At 39.7% G+C, this 25197-nt stretch overlaps 1 protein-coding gene across 2 annotated transcripts in view; it reads right to left on the reverse strand.

The window, feature by feature from the left end:
• Positions 1-25197, reverse strand: part of scai (suppressor of cancer cell invasion) — a 98368-nt gene that overhangs the window by 27385 nt on the left and 45786 nt on the right. For both annotated transcript variants that reach the window (XM_031891147.1, XM_031891146.1), the window contains exons 2-5: positions 14584-14714; positions 2425-2520; positions 1928-2014; positions 595-693 (exon numbers count right to left, since the gene is read on the reverse strand). In XM_031891147.1, the coding sequence (XP_031747007.1) occupies positions 595-693; positions 1928-2014; positions 2425-2520; positions 14584-14687 (386 nt within the window). In that variant the 5' untranslated portion in view covers positions 14688-14714. The remainder of the gene's footprint in view (positions 1-594; positions 694-1927; positions 2015-2424; positions 2521-14583; positions 14715-25197) is intronic.

Below are 25197 nucleotides of genomic sequence, written 5' to 3' on the forward strand. Positions count from 1 at the left end.
GGCATTCCTCGCTGGAAAATGACAGTACAAAGTATAGAAGCTCAAGGTGGCAAGTCTAGCAATACCAGCAGCTGGACTGGTCACATGCCCCAACTTGCTACCCTGATTTATGACCTGAACCAGGCAGACCTGTGGGTATAGTATACATATGAACATCACTATTTCCTTCTGTTTGTATACGCAGTTTGTTAAATTATTGTAACAATAAATAGAAATAAAGCGCTGCATAACTTTCTAGCACTATATAAATGCACAATGATTTAAAAGTAACATATCAGATAAATGGTATTTATAAATACAGTATATTTCCTATATGTTCCTATTTTCCTTTTAACTATTAAATTCTATAGTTTAGAAATCTGTACAACTTTTACAATCATAAACTGATGCGAAATACTGATAAATATCCCATTTTTTCCCATTTGCGAGAACAAGAGTAGTAATAAATATGGTACAATGGTTAGATTGGATGCAGTAAAGTAATAATAAACCCAACTCTTCCATTGATGTTTCCTTATGTCAAAAACAGAGGCCAAAATACCTCTTACTGCCACAGCAAACTTTTCTAAGCCAACAGAAAAAAACCCAGCTTACCTGTCCTCTTTGGTGACTTGGGAGTAATAGGAGCGTTGTCTTATTGCAGAATAAAAGGAGAAGGCTTCATTAAGGTAGCTGGTCTCTGAAGTGCGAAGGCTTCGGAGTAAATGTAAGTATTAGGGTAATGTACTCGCAAACAAACATGACTGTGTGCAAATGGAATTCAGTTGTAATTTGCTTTCTGCCATCTCCAAATGCCCCTCTGTACCCAAAAAATAAATAATGTATTGGCTTTTTCTGAGGTTGCTATGGTACTTTTTTGCTGTTCCAGTTGAATCTGTATTCCATAAAGGGGTTGTCCACTTTTCACAATGTATTACCAAAGTGGTAGGACTTTGCAAGAGAAATACTATCCCCACTACAATAATTAAAAAAAAGGTTTGTTTATATATATATATTATTTTAAATGAAAATCAGATGCTTAGCCAGAGTGACTGCAGTGATTGGCATCAAAGTGAGAGAAAAGAAGTGAGTCAGGACAGAACTACTGTATATACTCGAGTATAAGCCTAGTTTTTTAGTACCCAAAATGTGCTCAAAAAGTCACCCTCGGCTTATACTCGAGTCAGGTGCCATGGGTCCCTCCAGACTAGCACCCTCTGTCCTTTGTGTGCAAATTAGGCCACCCGCAACCAGACCCTCCAGTGCCCTGGCCCACTCCCAAATTTATCTTCATCTACCATTTCACCTGTCCCATTCTGCACTATACATTGCACTTTATATTCTATATAAACTATATATAGTTTTGAAGGATTTTAACTCTTTGTGTTTTAGCTTGGTTGCTGATTAAGTACTCTTAAGGTATCATTGTTGATAAAACAATTGTTTTTGTTGACCCCCCACTTACAGAGCTAGTTGACAGTTTTTATTTGAAATAAATATTTAAAAACATATACCCCACTGTTGCCTCATTTAATGTAATTTTATTGGTATTTATTTTGATGAAACTTAGCAGTAGCTGCTGCATTTCCCACCCTAGGCTTATACTCGAGTCAATAAGTTTTTCCAGTTTTCTTAGGTAAAATTAGGTACCTCGGCTTATATTGGGATCGGCTTATACTCGAGTATATACGGTAGTTTCTCTGAATGTGCTGCTGATTTCTGCGTGTTCGTATAAAAGAAAGGGGTTGGAGACCCCCCTCTTCCAGGGGAAAACAGAGACAGAAGCTTTGGGTAGGCACTTAATTTAATTACTTATGGAATGTTAAGCAAACATTTTTGTTAAATGATTTTATCGGTAAAAGTGCTTCTTTTGCAAAGTCCTACCAATCTGTAAGACTTTGCAAAAGACAACCACTCTTTCCCTTTGTAGGTATCAGCAATTACTTACTAATAGTGGTAATAGAGCTGTCCAATCTTTGAGGCTATTTCGCCAATTTGCCACCGTTTCAGACCATACCGGTTGTCAAGAACTTGTCTGTTGTGAAGAAAATGAAAACCACTTAAAAGAAAATAAAATTAAAGATTTAATATTACATCCTACACTTTTATTTAAAATTTGCTTGTTGAGGTACTCACCTTTCACTGCCCAGCAATCATGTTTTGAGTGCCATTTGCTTTTGTTGCTAGACACATTATGGTGGTCAGCCAAAAGACAGTGAAAAGGAGCTGTATCCCGTGTCTGATTGGTTGTAACAAAGCAAAGGTAGCCATGCACATGTATGGCCCTGTACTGTGTAGGATGGGCCCATTAACAATATGAATCATCTGGCCACTAGGAGGAAAGCTAGATGCAAAAGCTGCAACTACAACTACAAGTAGTAGTTACCTTGAATGACCAGACACCGATTCTACAACTTAACCCAGTTGTCAGATTTGTACACTTACCTGTGTTGCTGCTGAAATTTCCAGAGTTTTGTGTATACGTCAAACGTCCTCCCAAAGTAGGACTGCCACTGCTTTTGTCCATACTGAGGCAAGTCCCTACAAAAGACCAGTACATTATTAGCAAGCAATTGTTCCTTCTTGTGCAGATACTGGTAAAACAATTGAGGAGCTACCATCTGTGAAGCCAGTTAAAAAAAAATTCTCAGGGAAAGAGAAAATTCCACCCTCTGTAACGTAGAAAAATTCTGGACTGGCCCATCAATGCCACACAAATAAACAAGGCACCTCGGTTTAAGGGAATGTGGGGGTCTGTGCTAATATGACATTTTGGGTAAATACATGACAATTTTTTTTTAAGGAACAGACATTTCTACAAACAGTACATGGGTAATATGCTAAAAATCCTCCTAATAACATTAATAAATTAATATTGTTCAAACTAGTTTTAATAACCATAAATTTAAGATTCACCCCCTTTGTGTCTACTGCATTTGTAAATATGATTGCTTTTAAATTCTCCTTTATCCATATCCAAGTATCTACATGTCACTGCAATTTCCTACTGCAATTTCCTACCGCAGTATTCACCACGTCTGAAAGTCATTGCCAAGGTCATTCATATGTGAGTCCATTCCCTCAGAAGGTCTTTGTGGATATAAAATTTAGCTATGTGACCTTACTGGGAGGCTATCCATCCAATTTGGCCATTTATTGATAACATGATCTGTTCTTCTGTCTCTTTGTTTCACAAAAACAATGGCCCATCATGCTTCATTCAAAGTTATTTGCCTAAGGAAGCAATGTACCATTGTTCTACTTTATTTGGCCTCTGTAGACCAATGTGGGTAAGATTATTGCACTAGAGCAAGCTTGGCTGATTCGACAGTCATATATAAATATATGCTGAATAACCCATGCTACATATAACCCATGCATGTTTGATATCCTGGACAAGAGATATAGATCTTATCCTAGATCAGGGTTGTCCAACTGGAGGCCCACAGGCCAAAAGTGGCCTTCGAAAGAATTATTATGACCCACAGTTTGCTTAGCGAACCCATAGACTTTATTGTATAACATAATTTGAATTGAATCTATCCCTCCAGCATGCTACGGGAGATATAGTTAGCCCACTGAATGTTGGACGGCACTGTCCTAAATATATAACTTTGCCTTTAGCAGAGGGAGGGGCCTATCTGCTCTTTGCCCACTATCTACAGGCACTGCACTTTACTTAATTTATTGGGATCAGCTTATTGTACATAGAGAAGCTGTGCTGGCACAGGAGTCTCCGAAGGGGCTTAAGTCTCACCAGTGCAGTCTCTGCACGTCCTGCGGAGTTCCTGCGCCTTCTATCTGTGCTGACACATGGCAGCTTTCTTATATCACACGGTACAGCCACCTGCAGTGACAGGTTTCCATGGAGACAGAATAGCACCGAAACCCAAAAGCCTATATCACCTGCCTCAGTGATCTGATGTGCAAAGCAGCCACTGTTATTATAAGGCCCACAAGAAGGTGTTAGGCTTATATTTAATGTCTAATTAGACATCAAAAACAAATGCCCAAATGTATAACCTTTTATATTCCATTAAATTTTTATGAAGGCACACAAGCAATTAAAGAATTAAACACAAAAACCACTGCTGACCCGTACACATACCAGACCCAGTACCAATACAAGCAATATAGTGCGTGCGTGCGTGCCTTAAATCTACTAAAAAATCATTTAAACATTAACTTTTTTGCATCCAGTAATGATTAATTATAGCTTAATTGGAATCGGGTACAGGGTATGGTTTAAATATGACTTAGAAAAATTACATTTTAAAAAATGTGAAATATTTTTATTGAAATGGAGATAAGAGATGGCCTTCCTGTAATTTGGAGCTTTCTGGATAACAGGTTTCTGGATAATGGATCCCGTATATCCATCACCCAGAGCTCTGTCCATTTATTGGCCGATTTACCCTAGCATGTGCCCCAGGATTGTGTGTCTAGTAAATTTTCTATTTTGGATTATCCAGTGTCACATAGAACTAGAAAAGTAAATACAGGTATGGGACCCATTATCCAGAATGCTTTGGTCCTGGGGTATTCCGGATAAGAGGTCTTTCTGTAATATGAATCTACTACCTTAAGTCTACTTAAAAAATTATTAATTTAAACAGTAATTAAATCCATTAGGATTGGTTTGGCTTCAATAAGGATTAATTATATCTTAGTTGGGATCAAGTACAAGGTACTGTTTTATTATTACAGAGAAAACAGAAAACCATTTTTAAAAATGTGAATTATTTGTTTAAATGGAGTCGATAAGAGATGGCCTTTCCGTAATTCGGATCTTTATGGATAATGGATTTCCGGATAAGGGGTCCTATACCTGTAAACAGTAAATATTTACTATTTATGACAATATTTTTTTTTTAGATGAAGCAGTGTTTTACATACATATGAGCTAGTCTATGTAATATATTTAGAGAGTCCCACAGTGTTCAGGGGTATAGTTTCCCTTTAACAAGGTTGTTCTTTTTAATCACTACACACAACTCACCAGACTGGGATTCTATTTGCAACTTGATCTATCTGTATCTTCCCCTAGGAACATATGTATAAAGCAGTAAGAGTTTTAAATACTATATCACAAATTAATTGTAACCATTTATTTTACCAAAAAAGACTGCTACATTTAAAGAACTTTGGATCTAGCTGGATAAGAAATGTATTCATGGTTTAGTCTTGAGCATCCAATTTTATTAACTTTGAAATTAAGGTACCGTTAAAAAAAGGTTTCTGAAGTCTTCTAGTTGTCAGGCATACAGTCAGTTACAGATAAAATTATTCTATGGCTCATACTGCTACAGCTTCTTTAAGATTTAGGATAGCATGGTAACTGTCTTAAAATTGCACACATTAGTGTTATAAGGGTCTGGCCAAAAACGCGTTGGACCCAGGGGGTTGCGGGATGGACTCCCCCAATGGCCCTCCATGCCATCAACATCAGTGTTCCACAGTCCACCTCTAGCCAAGTATTTCATATACTTGCACCTGCCCCACACCCAAATCTGGACTGTTGTTCAAATACGCCCTGGCATTTTAAGTATATGTACTCAGAGGTCAAAACAGCCCCCCACCAGCCCAATAAATAGTGACAGTATATGGCATCTTAAAGCAACCCCTTTGCATTTGCCAGAATCTACAGATTGCCAGTTCATGCCTACCAACTACATCACCAATAAGCAGGGCAGGTTAGAGTTAGACACAGGTTAAATATTTGTAGACCCTGCACATCACTAATAAAATGTAATCCCTCTTTTTAATGTTTTCAACTTGCTTATACACAAAATATTTGGGAAAAACAGGCTTGATATAGAAAAATACAGGTATAAATTCATTAAAGACAAAGAACAACACCTGGTACAAAAATTATTGGTTTAATTCAGTGCAGTGATTATATTAATTTATTTAATACAGAGACCACAGGGTGTGTTGGGCAAGATCAGGATGCGGAAGAGGAGAGATGCCATGGCCAACACACATGTGCTGCCTTAATATATAGTACTTGTGTGCTACTTTGTAACTATGTTACCCTATCTCAGAGCGCAAAGTTAAATAGTTAAGTTGGGTTGAAAAAAGACCAAAGTCCATCAAGTTAAACCCTTCCAACCCCAGCCAGGGGTTTCAGGTACGCAATTAGCCACTGGGGGGTGCCTGATATTTTGGCACCCCCCAGTGATATAGTCTTTCCTTTTCCTTTAAAGCCTGTATGTAACCATATTTGTTTTAGGATTTAGTTTTCCTTTAAAGTTATTTGGGAGTCTATTTTTTGACTAATGGCAAGAGCAGCACTAATGATAGGGAAAAACTGTAGACCAGGGATCCCCAACCTTTTTCTCTTGTGAGCCACACTCAGATGTTAAAAGTGTTGGGGAGCCACACAAGCATGAAAAAAGGTTCTTTGGGGGTGCCAAATATGGACAGTGATTGGCTATTTGGTAGCCCCATGTGGGCTGCTGGCCAGAAGGAGGCTCTGCTTGGAGTAAAACTTTGTCTCTGGGCATCCAAAACTTGCCTCTAAGCCAGAAATGTAAAAATGGCACCTACTTTGAGGCCACTGGGAGCAACATCTTAGGGGGTGGTGAACAACATGTTGCCCCCGTGCCACTGGTTGGGGATCACTGAAGCAGACATTCAGTCTAAGCTTAGGCATGACTAAATCTAAATAGAGATAGAAGGTGCCATTGGGTAATCAATGACACCTTCCTAGGAATGCTAAGAAAAGGAGGTGGCTATAAACCTTGTTGATTCTTAATATGCCTAAACAAAGAAAAGATAAAAAATGAAGGTATAAAGGCCCTTTAAGTTCTAAAAGGCTTAATGGGGGGGGGGGATCCTGTCTCCCAGTGTTACACAACTACACAGAGGTTGCAAAGTCAGAGCACATCACCGCACTAAGCAGGAAAACAGGCACTGAAGCTGAAAATTAAAAGTGAAAACCTAAACATTCGCTGATTTTCCAGAGCACGCAGAGGTTTTTTTTTTCCTTATTTTGCCTAGCTCATGAAAAAAGCAAAAACGAAAGAAAACGTAAAATTGACATTACACACATGGATTGCCGCAAGTACTCCATTTCACAGACAATCTTTTAACCCTTTTTTAATCCCACCCAGCACTGCTGGGTGGCACGACCTTCGGATAACAATGAACAGTATTTTTATGCCACTGCAAAAGTCGCTTGTGTGGCATTAACCTTGCAAAATTTGCCCATGTCCTGTCGGCCAATGAAGTGGTTCCTCCAGACACTTACACAATGCTGAGAATATGAGCAGCTTCCTACAGTAAAAAATCTATCATGGAAGCACCCTTATTTAACATATTCTGCGCCAGACCACTTTGATCTTTTTGTTGCCTAGCACAGGCGAAACGTTGACACACAGAAATGACAGCACTAGGGTTGCCCACTTTCACTGTTTTAGAAACCAGACAGGGTTGAGGGAACGGAGAAATGAGGATGTTTAGCTTGGGCAATGATGCCATGGAAAGTAGGGGTTTGTGGATTTGGCAAGATTTGCTAAGCTTTGTCCAGGTCCAGCGTTTTGAAATGCAGACAGCCAGTTTCAATCCAGATAGCCTAAATAAGAACTGGACAAGAAGCAAAAACTGTAATATACACAGGATGGCCTTAGTGGTATATTATATAAACACACACAAATAATTCATAACATTTTTAAAAACGATTTCCTTTTTCTCTGTAATAATAAAACAGTACCTTGTACTTCATCCCAACTAAGATATAATTAATCCGTATTGGGGGCAGAACAATTCTATTTGGTTTAGTTAATGTTTAAATTATTATTTTTTTTTTAGTAGACAAGTCACGGAGACCCAAATTACATAAAGATCCCTTTTCTGGAAAACCCCAGGTCCCAAGCATTCTGGATAACAGGTCCCATACCTGTATTTATATCATGAATTTATTATAGCACAAACAACCAGTGGTGCTGGTCTTCTCTGCAATATATATACATACACTAAAGACACAGAGTGCAGAAGTGCAATGCCGCACACAGTGGGCAAAGTGCAAAAAAATGGCTGATTACAGTGAATGACACTTATTGTGTACTGTTAGTCAGACCACAAACTTAGGTTTCTAGCCTACTTCTTTGCTAAGCTATAGCTCTCCTTAATATATTTTGATTTTGCTTGCTCTGCTGCTGTGCTGTAATAGCTTTGAGAAACATAAAACAGAGATGCATCTGCACTCAATATATTGATCATGCACAGACATGAGCTATTTGTAAAGACTGAGCTATACATTCTTATCTGACTGGGAAATACTACCGATAACATCAAGGCAACCATTAAGAGGGGCAAGCAGTTAAAAATCTAGAAGTGAATGAATAAATCACTGCAATTTATCATTATTAACTTGTAATAGTGGCAATACACGCTACACTTATGATCTTTCCTAAAGATCGTTCGTACCTGCCACTAACGTTCAGAGCTGAATCATCAGATTCAGTGCGTGTAGAAACAAAACAATTCTACCCCTATCTGATGATTCAGAGCTAAATGCTTGCCTTTGATTATAATTTTCCATCCTGCCCAACTGACGAGACGACTAATATCCAAGGCCTTTTGTTGACATCGGTCACCTCGTCTGCCGCCATGCACACACAGAATATCTGACAAAACATTTCAGACTATGATATAGGTGTGTATGGCCAACATAAGCCTGAGGCCAAATGTTTAAGGGCTCTGGCACACGGGGAGATTAGTCGCCCGCGACAAAACTCCCTGTTCGCGGGCGACTAACCTCCCCGTGTGCCAGAGCCCTTAAGCAGGGACACACAGATTATCAGCACAAGTGAAACAATGAAAGAATTAGTACTTACGAAGAAAGAGATTTGGAAGGGCATTGGGTCTAATTTACTAATATTGAGTACATTTGCACTGGGGCAATTAATTAACTTTTATCAGCGAACAACAAGTAGAACAAGGTCGGCAGGTCTCTGCACTAGAGCAAACTGGCTAACTGTGAGTATATGACGCTGATAAAGCAGGCCTAATGCTTTTATACAGGGTCATGGAACTGATCTAATATCCTCATATATTAAAGTACACTGTAAATAATTTCTTATACAACAGCTTATGTCGCTTTTGTATTATATATAATAACATCTGTCGCTTAGCAATATCATGATTTATAGGAGTTCCACAACAGTATAAAGCCTCTAAGCTTGTGCTTTTAGAACTTCAGGGTTCCATGTCCAGTAGTACAGCACTCAGCCTTAACATAATAAAGTCACAAACAATTCCCTGTACAGAGTACAAATGATGTTTCATTTTAAGAAATTTCTGCACTAAAAACTGAATTCTCAACTAGTTGTGACACCATAGCTAACTAGTTGTGCCATAACACAACTGACAGTCCATTTTCTGGCACAACAATGCTCATTCAGGGGTTATGGTACCAGGCATCTCCATTACAAATGTTTGTGCTATACATTATTGTTATTACTAACACATTTATAATGAAGCAACATATTCTACAGTGCTGTACAATAGAAGGGTGTATACATCAACCATGTATATTAAAATATAACCAATAATTGATATAAGATGTAACAGAGGACCTGTTTGCTACAGCTTACAGATAACTGAGCTTTGCCATAAATGGGAAGCACCACAGATTGCTAAAAAAGACAATTGATAATTGTGGGTTTGGGGCATGCTGTTTCTAGGTTTCTGTTTTCAAAAACATATAATTGTTCAGTTCATTCATCCATTAGTAAAGATAAATTATTAGCTTACACATTTCTTTTCATAAGCAGAACTGCTAACTGCTATATATTCAAAAATAAACCAAGATGTGCCTTTTATATCCCCTTTAAGGTACAGGATATGAGAATACCTAAGAAGACATCTGAAGAAAGAACTTTATGACCACAACAGTTGGCCATACCATGATAAGGCCACTCCCCTCTGTGTACATCACTCCTTCCAGTTTATTGGAAGACAATCTGTGGGAGGGAATACGGAATTTTTTGGCGCCATCTAATACAAAGTAGGTAGAACATGGGTGAAAAACAGCCAAAGAATCATTATACATTTAGCTCTTGGCAAAGGGTAAGTTATAAAATTGAAGTTATAGTGGCCCTTCATAGTGATGCTGACACTTTCCTATGCAAGTATAGGATCTACTTTTCAGAATTATTGGGACCTGGGGTTTTTAAAATAAGGGATAAGGCTTTCTGTAATTTGGATCACCATACCTTACATCTACTTAAAAATATGTAAACAGTAAATAAACCCAATAGGATTGTTTTGCCACCAATATAAGCTCATGCAGCTTACTTACCATCTTGTTGCGAGTGCTGGAAAACCGGTCCCCTGACTCATCTTGGGCGCCGTACATCAGTGCATGTTCGTGTCCTTTATTTTATTTTATTATTTATTTTTTGCGCCTTTACTTGTTTTCATTGCCCAAGATCTGTGTTTTTAGACCTTAGCTAAGCCTTTTCTTTGTTTGTTCCACTTGTTTTGACTCTTTGTTTTAACTGCTTGGTTTTTTGATGCTGAATCATCACTGCCTGCCCTCAACCCATTGCCTCACCTTGACATTGTCTCAGCCTGGCCCCTTTTGTACCGCCTTACTATAACAACCTTGGAAGTGTATTGATTCGCTGTCTTCCCCGCAGCAGAATCCGGGGCTCCAAAAGGGCACTGGTGAAAACCGGGGTTGCCAGGGCTCTTCTATTTTACCTAAAAGGTTGTTATTAGCAGTCTACGGGCTTCCTCATATTACAGTCCATAACAGATTAGCTTGGGCCAACACGGAGGCCTCTCAGGATGGCAAGGGTTCTCTGGAAAGTGTACTAGAAGCTCTCCTCAAGAGACTTGAGATCCAGGAGCCTCAGCAAGCCCATCTGTCCAAGACTCTTCGTCTTCTTCCTCTCATCTGGATGCGCTCCGGATGCTTATGTTAGTCTTATAAAGATTTCTCAAGGCTCTGTCTCCTGCAGAATATGCCATTTCGCACCTTGGCTGCTGAGGTTACCTAGAAGAATGATGCCCTGATCGCAACATTCTGGAAGAGCTTAGTGACAATATTAAGGATGTGTTGGCCACTAGAGATCTGCTGTCTTGGTTTGAAGAACTTATATCCCTGGTTATTCGCACTGACATCAGATTAAAGGAGAGACAGTCTCAGAAGTCCCACACCCGCAAACTTGTATTTTCATCTCCTGCCATGTCTGAGGTCTCTTCGATTCCATGTACACAGACTGATGAGCCCATGCAGTTAGGAGTCACACATCTGTCTCTGGAGGAAAGACCACACAGGAGGGTTTCTGGTCTCAGCCTGTACTGTGGGCTTATACTCCTTAAAGGAACAGTAACACCAAAAAATTCAAGTGTATAAAAGAAATTCCAATATAATGTACTGCTGCCCTGCACTGGTACAACTGGTGTGTTTGCCTCAGAAACACTACTATGGTTTATATAAATAAGCAGCTGTGTAGCCATGGGGGCAGCCATTCAAAGGAGAAAAGGCACAGGCACTTATCAGATAAAACACTATTGTATACTACAGAGCTTATCTGTTATCTGCTATGTAACCTGTGCCTTTTCTCCTTTTTTCCAGCTTGAATGGCTGCCCCCATGGCTATACAGCAGCTTATTTATATAAACTATAGTAGAGTTACTGTGGCAAACACACAACTTTTACCAGTGCAAGGCAACAGTACATTATATTTAATTTACTTTAAAACTCTTTAATTTTTTGGTGTTACTGTTCCTTTAAGTCTTGTCCTGTGAGACCAGGGAAACGCCTAGGAGTGAGTAGGGGGTCTCTCTTAGGCAGTGTTGATTCACTCCCAGATAGTCATCAAGAATTTTTGTTCCTACATTATGTTTTTTTTCCAAGTCCTTCCCATGTCAGGCATTCCCGGATTACAGAGCAGCAGGAAATTTCATAGATGCCGCTTTCGCAAAGATCTGCAAATTCTCTTTAATCCCTTTCAAGATTCCACTCTCCACTCAAACCGTCAATAGTAGGGGGGTTTATTCTAGTCCTTCTCCTTCTTTACCATTAAATGTCATGCCGCTCCAATCATTCTCGGTCTACCTTGGTTAAGACAACATAATCCTGCTATTGATTGGGATTCCAGTCAACTCACGGCTTGGAGCTCCTTCTGTCACTCCTCTTGTTTACCTGCTCCAATCAAGTATGCATGCCTCATCTGCTATTCAAGATTATTCTTTCCTGCCAAAATGCTATGTTGAATTTTCTGGCGTATTTGAGAAGAACACCAAGTAAAAAATTGCTACCCTATTCCTCTTATCCCTGGGTTGTCCGATAGATTAAAGGGAGCAAAGATTTTCTCCAAGCTTGATCTATGGGGTGGATACAATCTTATATGTATCTGTCAGGGAGACAAGTGGAACACTGCATTGAATACCTGTGGTGGCCATTATGAATACCTTGTTAAGCCCTTCGGGTTGTGAAATGCCCCTGTCTTCCAAGACTTCATAAATTACATTTTCCGTGACATGTTGCAGTCCTGCCTCGTAGTATACCTAGATGACATCCTGTGTTTTACAATGTCTGAGAGGCTGTTTTTAGGGAATCATCTCCTCTTCTGGTTTTGAAATGGATCCAGCAAATGTTTCTGCAGTATCAGATTGGAAGATTGGCCCACTCCTGTGGGGCTGAAGGCAATTCAGCGTTTTCTTGGATTTAACAATTTTTATCGAATACGCATCAAGGGTTTTTCTTGGATTGTTGCTCCCATCACAGCTCTCACTCACAAAGACTTTAAACATTTTCTGGTCTCCTGAAGCCCAAAAAGCTTTTAAGACATTAAAGGCCACTTTTGCTTTTGCTCCAGTGTTAACTCATTCCGATACTTCGCATCCATTCACCCTTGAAGTTGATACCTCTGATACAGGGGTAGAAGCCATTCTGTATAACTTTCCTCTGCCAAAAGAAACTATGATGTTGGCAATCGGGAGTTGTTGGCCATAATCTTAGCCTTGGACACATGGAGTCATTTGTTGGATGGATCTGCAGAGCCAGTCACTATCCTCATGGATCCTAAAGATTTTGAAAATATTTCTTCCACAAAAAGATTGAATCCTCAACAAGCTAGGTGGGCATTATTTTGCTCCAGATTTAACTTCGTCCTTTCTTATAGACCTGGGTCAAAAAACATCAAAGCAGATGCCTTATCTAGATTCATGGCTTCTAACAGACTTCCATGGTCCCACCCTACCCTATTATTCCACCTGAGCGAGTGGTGGCTCCAGTGTCTCTACTCCAGTGTCAGCCTAGTGTCAGCCTAAAATAGTTTTATTTTTACTTTAAGTCTATTTGGCCAAGAGCTCATCAAGCTCTTGTGAAAGCTTCAGTTTGTCAGAAGAAGGTGGCCGATAAACAACGCAGGCAGGCTCCTTCCTTTAAAGTTGGGGGATTTGGTTTGGTTGTCAACTAAGAACATAAGACTCCATCTTCCTTCCCACAAGGTGGGTCCTCGCTTCATTGGGCCTTTCAAGGTTAAAGAAACCATCAATCCTGTTTGTGTTGAACCTGAACTTCCTCCCAGTATGAACATTTCTAATTCTTTTCATGTCTCCCTCCTTAAACCTGTGGTCTACAATGCCTTCTCTTCTGATTCTCCTACTCCTCCAGCTGTATCTAATGATGGGCATCAAGAATTTGAGGTTCAGGAAATTGTGGATTCTCACAGATTCAAAGGTAACATTCAATACCTTATTCATTGGAAGGGGTTTCGTTAGCAGGAGAGATGTTGGGTTTCTGCTAAAGACACCCATGCCCCTCATTTGGTAAAACTGTTCATAAAAAGGTCCCAAGTGGGTGCTCCTGAAAGGGGGGTACTGTAACGAGTGGCGGGAGGTTGGCGTGCGCTCTTACCTGCTGGTCCCTGGACTCATCTTGGGTGGCACACATGGGCACGTGTTCGCGTCCATGTGCATTAGTGTTTGGTGCAGAGGACACGGACTCTTTGGGTCAAATTCAAACTTAAATAGCGCACCTTTGTTTGTTTTCATTGCCCAAACTGGCTCTGTTTATCCAGAAATTAACTAAACCTTATCTTTTTTTCACGCTGAATTTTTGCTGCCTGCCCTCAACCCTTTGCCTGACTGACATTGCCTCTGCCTGATCGCTTTTGTATCAAGTTACTGTAACAACCCTGGAAGTGTATAGAATCCTTGTCTTCCCTGCAGCAGAAATTCCAGGGCCCCAAAAGGGCATCAGTGAAAACCAGTGTTGCCAGGGCCCTTCTATTTCATCTAAAAGGTTGTTACTAGCAGTCGACAGGCTTCCTCATATTAAAGTCTGTAACAAATCAAGTACTAGGTACTGTTTTATTATTAATTAGAAAAGGGGAATTATTTTTAAAAATTTGAATTTGCTTAAAATGGACTCAATGGGAGATGGCCTTCCTGTAATTTGGAGCTTTCTAGACATGTTTATAGACATAACCTGTACTTTGTAAAAGATTGGCAGTATCCTGTATCGCCTCTTGTCCTGCACTTTTTTGTTCAAGACTAGTGAACCTTAGTGGAGGAAAACAATATGGCAGCTTTCCCACATGTAAAAATTCCGAGATTCAGTGTCAGCTGCATAGCACTAACCTCAGGCCATTGAAGAGCTGCTTGGATTTATCCAACAAGTAGCAGAAATCTGTCACTGTCTTTCTCTCCACCTGCGGGATGTCATCTTCGTTTATACCAGACATTGTGCCCCTTTTGTGCCGTGTTCTGCCCTGAAACACAAGAGCTGACGTTAGCTGTCAGTGCAAAGAATGGACATCAAAATTAATCTTATGGATGTTAAAAACAAAAAACAATCCTTTGATATTAAATTCATTGTTTGGCATACCTGAAGTCTCTGCTGCTTCAATTTAGAGGCAGCTACAGATTGCAAGTTAAAGGAACAATAACAACAAAAAATTGGAGTACACTACTGTCCTGCACTGGTAAAAGTTGTGAGTTTGCTTTAGAAACCCTAATATAGTTTATATAAAGAAAGCTGCTGTGTAGCCATGGGGGGTAGCAATTCAAATTAAAAAAAAAGGAGAACAGGTTACATAGCAAATAAAAGACCAATATATTCTACAGGGCAGAGGAAAAGTATATTAGGTTTTAATTACTTTAAAACATTTAAATTTTTTGGATGTTATTGTTCTTTTAGGCTAAAACCCCATGTAAAGATTAGTCGCCCGCAGGCAACTAATCCCTCCATGGGGAATTAGCATTAAAGGGGTGGTTCACCGCCAGGTTGAGTTTAGACTGACCTAGTTTTTACTTTTTAATTGGTCTTCATTTTTTATTTTTTTTACTCATTTGTCTTCCTCTTCTGACTCTTTCCAGCTTAGAAATAGGGGTCACTGACCCCAGCAGCCAAAAAGACAATCCCTCTGTGAGGCTACAACTTTTCTCGTGTTTCTATTTAGGCCATCCTCTATTCTTATTACAGTCTCTTTTTCAAACCACTGCTTGGTTGCTAGATTAAAGTTGACTTTAGCAACCAGATATTTGCTGAAATTCCAAACTGGAGAGCTGCTGAAAAAGGTAAATAATAAAAAAAATAATAAGCAGCTTTGGGAATTTCTGCCATAGTGACTGCCAGCTAAAGCAGCATTAGAACAAAATAATACATCAAGGCATCCTGAGTATAAGAATACACCTTAACTGGCATACCCAGTCTCTATGAGCTTCTGATTTTTTGAGTTTGTCTTCATTCCTGCCCAGTGGTAAAATATGCCTTTATTAATATTAAATATCTGCTGCTACTGGAACAGCAGGATTGAGCGATCCATTAAAAAAGTCAGCACATTTCCAGATTTTGCTGTAATAAATAAGGCATCAGAAAGTAATCATTATTTTCCTCAACCAATTATCCTAGGCACTTAGAAAACCTATTTGCCCAAGTTACATTAGTGTTATCCAGTAATTTAGGTTGGAAAAAAAGGCATAAGTGCATCAAGATTCTGAATCAACGATTCCAAAACCCTATACAAGCTGATGGAGGCAAGCCACATGCCGCAGAACATCATTTCGGGCAGGGGTAAATTTTGCATTGGTGCAAAACTTTGTTTTTTTTTTCACCTCTCTTCTGCTGGAATGCATGCATATGCCATGAAATATGCCTGTTATGTCACCCTAGTTCCTAAAACTTTGACACCGAGACCCTTGCTGAGGTCAAATTTATAGAGTAGGGCTGTCCACCTAAAGGCCCATGGCCCTCCAGGACCCAAGAATGCTCACTAGCTCCACTTATTTCTTCAGACTACATCATCATTTTATTATGATCAGACCACAAACAGAAGTATAGCATACCTCCCAACATTTGAAAAACGCAAAGAGGGACAAAAAGAAATGCTGTGCATAGCGCAGTGATTTTTTTTTTTTACCACGCCCATTTGTGTGACCACACCCTCAAATACCACTGCCATTTTACAAAATTTGGCAAGTTATGTAGTTTGAATAAATTTCTGGGGGTTTTGAGGTCAGTATTGCTTATAAAGGCGAAACTGCCCTTAAAAGACATGTAAACACACAAAAATGTAATCAGTGAACAGCCTCTTTGAAATCTTTCAATACCTGCCACTCTGGTTTCCAGAGGTTAATAGTAAGGCTGCAGCATCCCCTTAATCACTTAGATTTCCTTCTCCTCCTGTAACCCACTCGGCCCCCTCCCTCAGGAATTTGCTTCGACTTCTGGCTTGAGGGCATGCTCATTTGTTCTAAGCTCAGATTACTAAACACGCCCTCCAGTCTAGTGAAGAGATGGCATTGCTGGTTCCCATAGAAACTCAGCTCTAGCTGTCTGCTAACCTCCTCTCCTGAGCTCAGCTCAAACTAAGCAGAACTTTTATAAAAAAGACAGTTCTGCCTGTGTGAGCCTGTATTCTAGATGAAATTTATGCTGAATAAATGTCTTTGTGTGTATATGCTGTTTGCAGATTTAAATGTATCTGATTATGTATCAGAGAAAAAATGGCCACCCTGGTGAAAGCTGCTATTTGCTTTACGATAATGGGATGGTGCTGGCAGGAGGGGATATATGCAGTACAAATGATGCCATTTGGGTGGGGGAGACGTGCCCAACTGATATACACTGTAGGCAAATGTAGGCTTTACATGTCCTTTAAAGTCGCAGTCCCTCAAGAGACCTGTTTATCTTATTCTGGGCTCTGCCAAAATCCTACTTATCTAATTAAGTTTGAGAAATTTTGCATCTCATTTGGCGTTCAGTGCAGGAGATAAACGGGAAATCAGGGACTTTTCAATAAGAATCCAGGACTGGGGCCTGAACTGTTAAAATTGGGACAGTCCTGTGAAAATCAGGAAAGTTGATGAATAACTAGCTAATTGACTATGTATATGTTTACACTAGGCATGCAGAGAATCCACTTTTTTTTTATTCTGCCCCCAAATCCTTCGTAAAGGATTTGTCCGAATACCACACCGACTCCAAATGCTATTTAGCATATGCGAATTAGGTTTTGAAAGGGTTAAATGTCAGTGCACAGCGTGTGGTAAAAGATTTTCAACGTCTGTATTTTTTGGAATCGGTTCGGCCCAGACCGTGGATTTGGCCGAATTCGAATCCTGCCGAAATAGGACAAATCTTGGATTCGGTGCATCCCTCCCTAGTTTACACCAATGTACATTAATTATCTATATTTAGTCATTTCTGAAATACTAGCAGTTTTATGCTGTTAGGCAGGCTTCAGCTCAGCAGGTCCCAGCTTCTCAGAAACCTTAACTGTCTATGTAATTTCTGTGCACTTCTAATAACCCTTGGGTAGCGGAGTCTCAGTTGAGCCAAAAACCTGGTATTAGAAGTCTCATTTACAATGTTCCACACAATGTGCAAATGTACAAAGTGCAAAAAAAGTGCACAATAGGCCAATGTATGGATAGCCGAGGCTTCTTTGCTCACAGAGACCTTTTTTTACTGCTCTTTGAAATCTAGTGTGCCCTACATTAGGCCTTGTTAGATTTAAAAGGGGTGGGCAGAGACTAGGCATAAAGGGGTCCTCTCCTGCCAACCCCTACCTGTCCCTACCACCCCTGATCGTGTATGTCATTTTAATGGCTCCTGGCGCTGCTCTCTGCACAGAGCACTGTATTTTTGTAAATGTAAGAGGTCATTTACAACCCCAGAAGGGGCAAGTGCTTGTAAATGATAACTAAGGGGCGCACTCCTGACCTCTGGGGTTGTAATACTTGTAAATTACATCTTACTAATGCAAATAATGAATGTATATTCCAAAAGTGCTCAAAGAAACACCATAAGGTCCAAATCCCCTTTATCATCAAGTAAGACCACAGCATCCTGCTCCCATTCCCATGACCTGGAGTATATAAGTAGCTACCATAACAAAACCATGGATGCAGGAGTTGATCGTCCTGGAAGTGAAATTACAGAAGCCTCAGGACACCAATCAGTTAATGTGCTACTTTTCGCATCACCAGAGCAATCAATATGAGATGTGAGTAATCAAAGGGAAAAAAGAAATATGTAAAGCAAGCCGTGGGCGACAAACACATAGTCTGACTGCCAGATCATAGCAGCAAGTGAGCAATAACTTGATTTAACGCAGAAGTGTTCCACTCATGGTGACAAATAATTACTTCCCATTGAAATACCCCGCTGTTGTGTCTACATGCTGCTTTGTTGTATCCCAGTGAGGAAATTCATTGGTAATTAAGAGAAATTAAAATGATGGCTAAAAGCAAAACACACAGACTGAAATCAAATAGACCTGGTAGCCTGTGGATTCCAAAATCTTGCAAGCTATGGCGTAATCTTGACTCTACAGATTTTTTGTCCGTACACAGCAGCTTGCATTTCTCAAAAGCTTTGAACCCAAAGGCACTTGCATTTGAAGTGAAATTGGTTCACAGAACTGTACCCATGGAAGTGGACAACAACACTACACACTAAAATTAAAAAAAAGGTTTTAGTTAAATTACCCTTTTTTCAGTAATAATTAGTCCCTCTTGAAAAGAGCCTGATAAAAAAAAACCAAGAAAGAACAATCATTTCTCCAAGGAGTTAAACAAAATGTTATAAAATCAGAACCAGACCTGTTCATGCTGCTTATGGAAAAAACCCTTGAGCAGTTCTGCATTTGAACTGCATACAACACAGATGCATGCACACATTTTACTAAAGATTATCATCTCAAACTAAGCCCCTGTTGGGTTTCCATGATGGGCATGAATTTTATTTTCCATTTGCTCACTCCTTTTATACAGTAAGGACAGCCAACCTCCCTACCAAAGGTTTGTAGTCATGACTTCTCCTCGACCGCATCATCAAGACTCCTGAAACATGCCAGATTTTCTTCCTACCCCTATGCCAACTACATATAGACACAATGGAGTGGTGGCTGCTTTGTTTGGCCATATCACATATAGGGGCCGATTCACTAAAGTGCGAAATAACATGCAATTTTTTTAGTGTGCGTCTTAATTTTTGCGACTTTTCGCACGATTCACTATAAGCATACTTGCGCTATTTTACGCGCGATATCGCATGCGATATTTAACTCGCCAAGACTATTTCAATGCAGTATTTGCCGGTACATGCGCTAAATAACGCTCGCGTTTAGTCGCCGGATATAAATTGTAGCTTTAAATAGTGTATATAAATTGTCGCCGCATATAAATACTGTATATAAATATTAGCCACATATAAATGGTAGATGCTTATAAATAGTAGCCACTAGTGATGGGCAAATGTGTTCTGGTTATCTTTGGTGAAAAATTAGCAAATCTTTCGAAAGATCCACAAAACGGCAAAAATGCGAATCCATGCCTGGCGAAACATTTCATCATTTGTAGCCCCATATAAATAGTCGAGCGAATGAACGCACGCCATGTTAGCCATACACGCCAATACTTGCGGAAAATTACTGTATTAAAAATGACCATTTCCCTGCAAACTGGCGGCTGCGTCACTCTAGGGGAAACACAGACTTGAATAAATAACACTGCAAAGTCCATATTTTATTGCCAAAAGCTCATTTACTGTACTTTTCTATAATTATTATACCTAGTAATGTATTTTGTGCGACTAAATATTTTCCGCTATAGTACTGTATATTTTGGCGACTATTTACCGCTACAGTACTGTATATTTTGGCGACTAAATATTTACCGCTATAGTACTGTATATTAGTAGCGAAATTTCATACATGCCAAGACTTTAGTGAAATTGAGTAAAAAGACACAGACTTGAATAAATAACACTGTAAGTCCATATTTTATTGGCAATAACTCATTTACTGTACTTTTCTATAATTTTTCCCCTGCCTGTAGTAGGTGTTAATGTTCGCATAGACCAATGCGATATTTAGCGCGCCTAAGTGTTTGTGTATCATGCGATCGTATTCTTTTCAGCGTGGAAATTAACGCATGCGTTAAAACTAGCGCATGCGGTCGCGTGAAAAATAACGCATGCGATATGGCGACTTAACGCACGCAATAATACTATGGTGAATCGCACGCTAATTATCTCATCTATTTTAACGCAAAAAAGCATGCAATAAATTTTATCACACTTTAGTGAATCAGCCCCAATGTCTGAGGTTCTAGAAGTTGAGGTTGGTCTGATTCAGATTTTGGAACAACAGAACTGGACTGTGCTTGAGTTCATCTTCTCTTAATGCTCCGTGGCTGCAATCACCAATCACAAGTATTCACGCTGAAAGCCAGAACCAGGTCTTAGGAAGCCTGAGGGCACTGAGACAAAGCTGGTGTGAGCACAAAGGGTTGTTAGCTTAAATGAGTAATAAATCATGAAAATGGTGATTGCTTATAATGAGAGTAGGGGAGACAAACTGAGCTTGCCCTTGTTCCTGCTCTGTGCTTTTCCTCTTAGTACACACATTTACTAATAGGCAAACTGAATGGAACATTGAGATGTGAAGCATTATCCTCATTTGTCCTAATCTGAAAGTGAAATATCAGAAGGTATATACAATGAAGAACTGGGCATCAAGGCATAACACAAAGCAGGAGCAACCATGGCCATGAATATCAACTGCATTTCAACAACGTGGCCTAACATGCTGCACTTGTGCACAAATTTTGGTTCCGTTCCAACAGAACACACAAGGTAGCGTTCAGGGCTTACTTACAAGTGAAACCACAGCTGCGATCATACAACTTAAGCTACAATCGTTGCGCAAATCTGCACTATCTATTAAAGGTACTTTGTCCAAAGTCAAGTCATCCTTGCACATTTGTATGGTTGCAACCCCCATCCACTTCTGAAGTGCGCACATCTGCAACTAAGCAGCTTTGTGTGTCTTCACCCTAAAGGTGGAGGCAGCTCCAGGGCTCCAACAGCAGCCAATAGACTGAGTGTACTAAATAATTGGGCATACATGTCATGTCCAAGTACCAGAAATGACACATCCTGACTCATATTAAATGCTTGAGTGTGGATTGTAACTAATCAGCCACAATTGCATCAAGCACATCACCATTTGGTTTAGGGCAGAGGCACACGGGGAGATTAGTCGACCGCAATAAATCTTCACTACGTCAGGCGACCAATTTCCCCAAGATGCCATCCCACCGGCAAGAATGTAAATAGCCGGTGGGATGGCATAAGCGCCGCTTCCGTTTCTTTGCGACATGGCGCGTATGCCATCCCACCGGCTATTTACATTCTTGCCAGTGGGATGACGTGTCAGGAAGATTAGTCAGCCACAACAGCGAAGATTTATAGCGGGCAGCTAACCTTCCTGTGTGCCACTGCCCTTAAAGAATAAGTAAACCTTTTTTTTCTATTTATAAAATTTACTCTAGACAGCTTTCCAGAATTGCCTACCTTTGTCACTCTGTTCTTTCTGACCTGGTTCCTCAGTTACAAGCTGCTCGATTCCTCTCCTTCCTTGTTCAGAGTGAAGCCCCGCCCCCACTTCCTGTTCAGGTCTCTCATCAAGAAAAAAAACCCTGCTAATGCACAGACTGGCTCCTGCTGCCTCCAGGCATGTGCAGAAGGCTCTCCACTTCGACTACAGGTAGTTGATGTAATAAGTGAGGGCGGAGCTTAACTCTTTAAGGAGTATTTAGACAATTTATGTAATGGAATGAATTTAATTCAAAAGATTTTTTCCTTTTTGAAAAGGCACTGTATTACATTACCACCATCAGGAAATATAACGTTTGGCCCTATTTTAGTTCCCCGATATCCTGCATTTTTTCTTCATAACTGAGACATTCCACACACTGTACCAGCTTAGTCACATCATTAATTTTAATAAAAATCAGACAGGGAACATTTTGGATGGGTCTTTATCTGTAATTTGTAAGGGGACAGAATTACCCTCTACTCCCATGAATCTATATAAGTGACTTGCATGCTAGCCTCTACAAGAGCACAGACACAGGATTCAGTTACAACAACCATTGTTGTCAAGGGAGAGCATGGGAATCAGGATTTAGCCCAGTCCTAGCTCTTTTTGCATGCTTCAGCCAAACTCAACCCTTAAAGTCACAAAACTTTAAAGCTCTGGAAAACAAAAACTTTTTTTTTGTTGTTGTTGTTGTTGTTTTTCGATTGACACAATGTTATTTTTTCAAATTTCAATGTGCAAGTTAGGGTTCAAAATTGGTTTGGGATTCTGTCATTTTTTTGTGGAGGATTCAGATAACCAATAATAATTACCCTCCAGCATCTTTATCTTCCATATAAAGAATTGGCTCTGCTTTGGGTACAAAGCCAACACATTTTGCTACTTAGTAATATAACATTTCTATTGTGTTTCAGAATGCATACTTAATTACTATAATGACCTGTTTTTTTCTTTTTACTCCAAAAAAATCCATATATTTTTATACACAGTAAGCTTGAGAATATGAAATTCATGTTCTCCAGTAAATGCATAACCTCTAGTGGCTAGAGTGATAACTAAAACGCACTCTGAACCGCAATGAAAGACTTCAGCTACGCTGCATTCAAAGATAAGAAACCAGCATCTGGGATCAAATGTATTCTTAGTGTCTTTGCTAGCATGACACGCTGTGCATTCTGTCAATATCAAATAACACAGTATTATTAAATATCCGTGCAAATGCCTCTGACCTTCACGGTATAGAAGGCCACAAAATGGATCATGCCTGCAGTGACCCACAAGTGACAAGCACAAGGGCGTATATTGTGGTGTTCCAACTGAGACATCACTTAACAAACATTAATACAAACGGTATGGGAGGAAAGAATATATATATTATATTTGGTACATTTTATATTTTGGTCATATTAATAAGAAATCATTGGTTAAAGTAAGCTTTATCAAGGTAAACCCCTACAGAGTGCTAGAATAACTGTATCTTGCGAATTATAAGGGTGCGGGAAACCAAGTGACTTACAGTCCCCCACCAATTCTTGTATGCAAGTGAGTTGCACCTTTGAACTCCATAGTCCTTCCAGTGTACCAAATGCCCCTCTGCAAATACCTCTCTGGGGTAAGTGCCCAGCCCCCTCTAGATGTTGCTTGTGTCTCTTCTTCCTACCCCTAGTAAAAGACTTTGGTATATTTTATAAACTTGCACCTGATCTGCTCATCACTGATGCCACAAGAGGGGGCGCAGCGAGAATGTATTCATAAATCAGAACACCCTGGGGGGTAAATTACTATAGTTCATTTTTATCAGTGATTTTGTTGCTCAAAGATTCAGATTTCAGGGCTGTGGAGTGATAAATCCTTTGACTCCAATTCCTTAGTTTATGGTGCCTCCAACTCCAACTCCTTTGTTTTTAAAGAAACAGTAACACCAAAAGATTATAAGAGTAAAAGATTGTAAAAAGCAATTATACTAGTAAAAGTTGTGTTTGCTTCAAATCCCTGCTATACTTCATAAAACAATGCTGCTGTGTAGCTATGGCGGTAGCTATTCAAACTAAAAAAAACAGAAAAGGCACAGGTTACATAGCAGAAAACAGATACACTATGTTAAATACAATAGCAATCTACACAACTTATCTGTTTTCTGCTATGTAACCTGTGACTTTTCTCCTTTATTTCCAGCTTCAATGGCTTCCCCTGTGGCTAACTTAACTATGCTAGTGTTTCTGAAGAAAACGTGAACCTTTCATTTTTTAATTATTTTTAAACATTTAAATTTTTTGGTGTTACTATTCCTTTAATATACTAATGTATTTTCCACGTTGATTGAAAGAACACGACATACAAGGCATCACTGCTAAAACTCAGCAATTTTAAAGCTATATAAAGATGGTGTCTGCTTTTGGGAACAAACCAAATAACTACTGGATAGGAAGCTCATGTACTATCCTATTGGCCACCCAAGTCTGTCAATGCCAGCATGAATGAGGATACTGTTCAAGTTTGCGTCTAAATCTATAACTAAACCTATATCATTGTGGCTTTTTATTTTATTCATTAAATATTCCCTAAAATGTAAACAAAAGACAAAAAATGAAAACAGTAACGTTATAATAGCTCAGACCCCAGTCCAGCAGGTTTTGCACCATGTGACACTGCCGTAAAGCAATGGGAAGCAGACCTATATCTACTTAAACCTTTAAAGCTGGCCATACACGCACCGATACTATCGTACGAAACCTCGTTTCGTACGTTATTCGGTGCGTGTATGGCATGTCGGCGAGTCGCCCAATATCGCAGGAGGCTGCTGATATCGGTCGACTCGCCGATCGGACCGGTTAAAAAATTTTGATAGGGCGCCATAGAAAGCGCCTGACCAAAATCTGCCGTCAGGGCTGAATCGGCAGAAGGAGGTAGAAATCCTATTGTTTCTACCTCCTTATCTGCTGTTTCAGCCCTGACGGTATGTGGCGGATCTGACGATGTTTCGTGCGACCACATCGCCACGTGTGTGGTCACCTTAACATTTATTGTACAATAAAGATGGCGCAGAGATGTAACCCAGGTCTTTTCAGTTTTCTCTTTAAGTTCCCAAAGCCATGCAAGACACTAAGTTAATAAGTGCAATTACCTCTGAGAGCCTATTAACATTTCCAGAATACAATTCATTACTATTAGTTATAATTAAAGCTCTAATTAGGAAGATATTCATTACTCTTCTAGCTGCACCACACTGAATTTAATGGTGATGTAAAAGAAAAAGACATACCATAAAATGAACTTTTTTGCCCACTGGATAAATCAAATTTAATAGAATTGAAACCAGTGATTCCCAAACTGAGGGGTTGGCCTCCCTGGTGGGCTTGGAGAA

The sequence above is a fragment of the Xenopus tropicalis genome, chromosome 8, assembly GCF_000004195.4.
Source record: "Xenopus tropicalis strain Nigerian chromosome 8, UCB_Xtro_10.0, whole genome shotgun sequence".
Lineage (NCBI taxonomy): Eukaryota > Metazoa > Chordata > Amphibia > Anura > Pipidae > Xenopus > Xenopus tropicalis.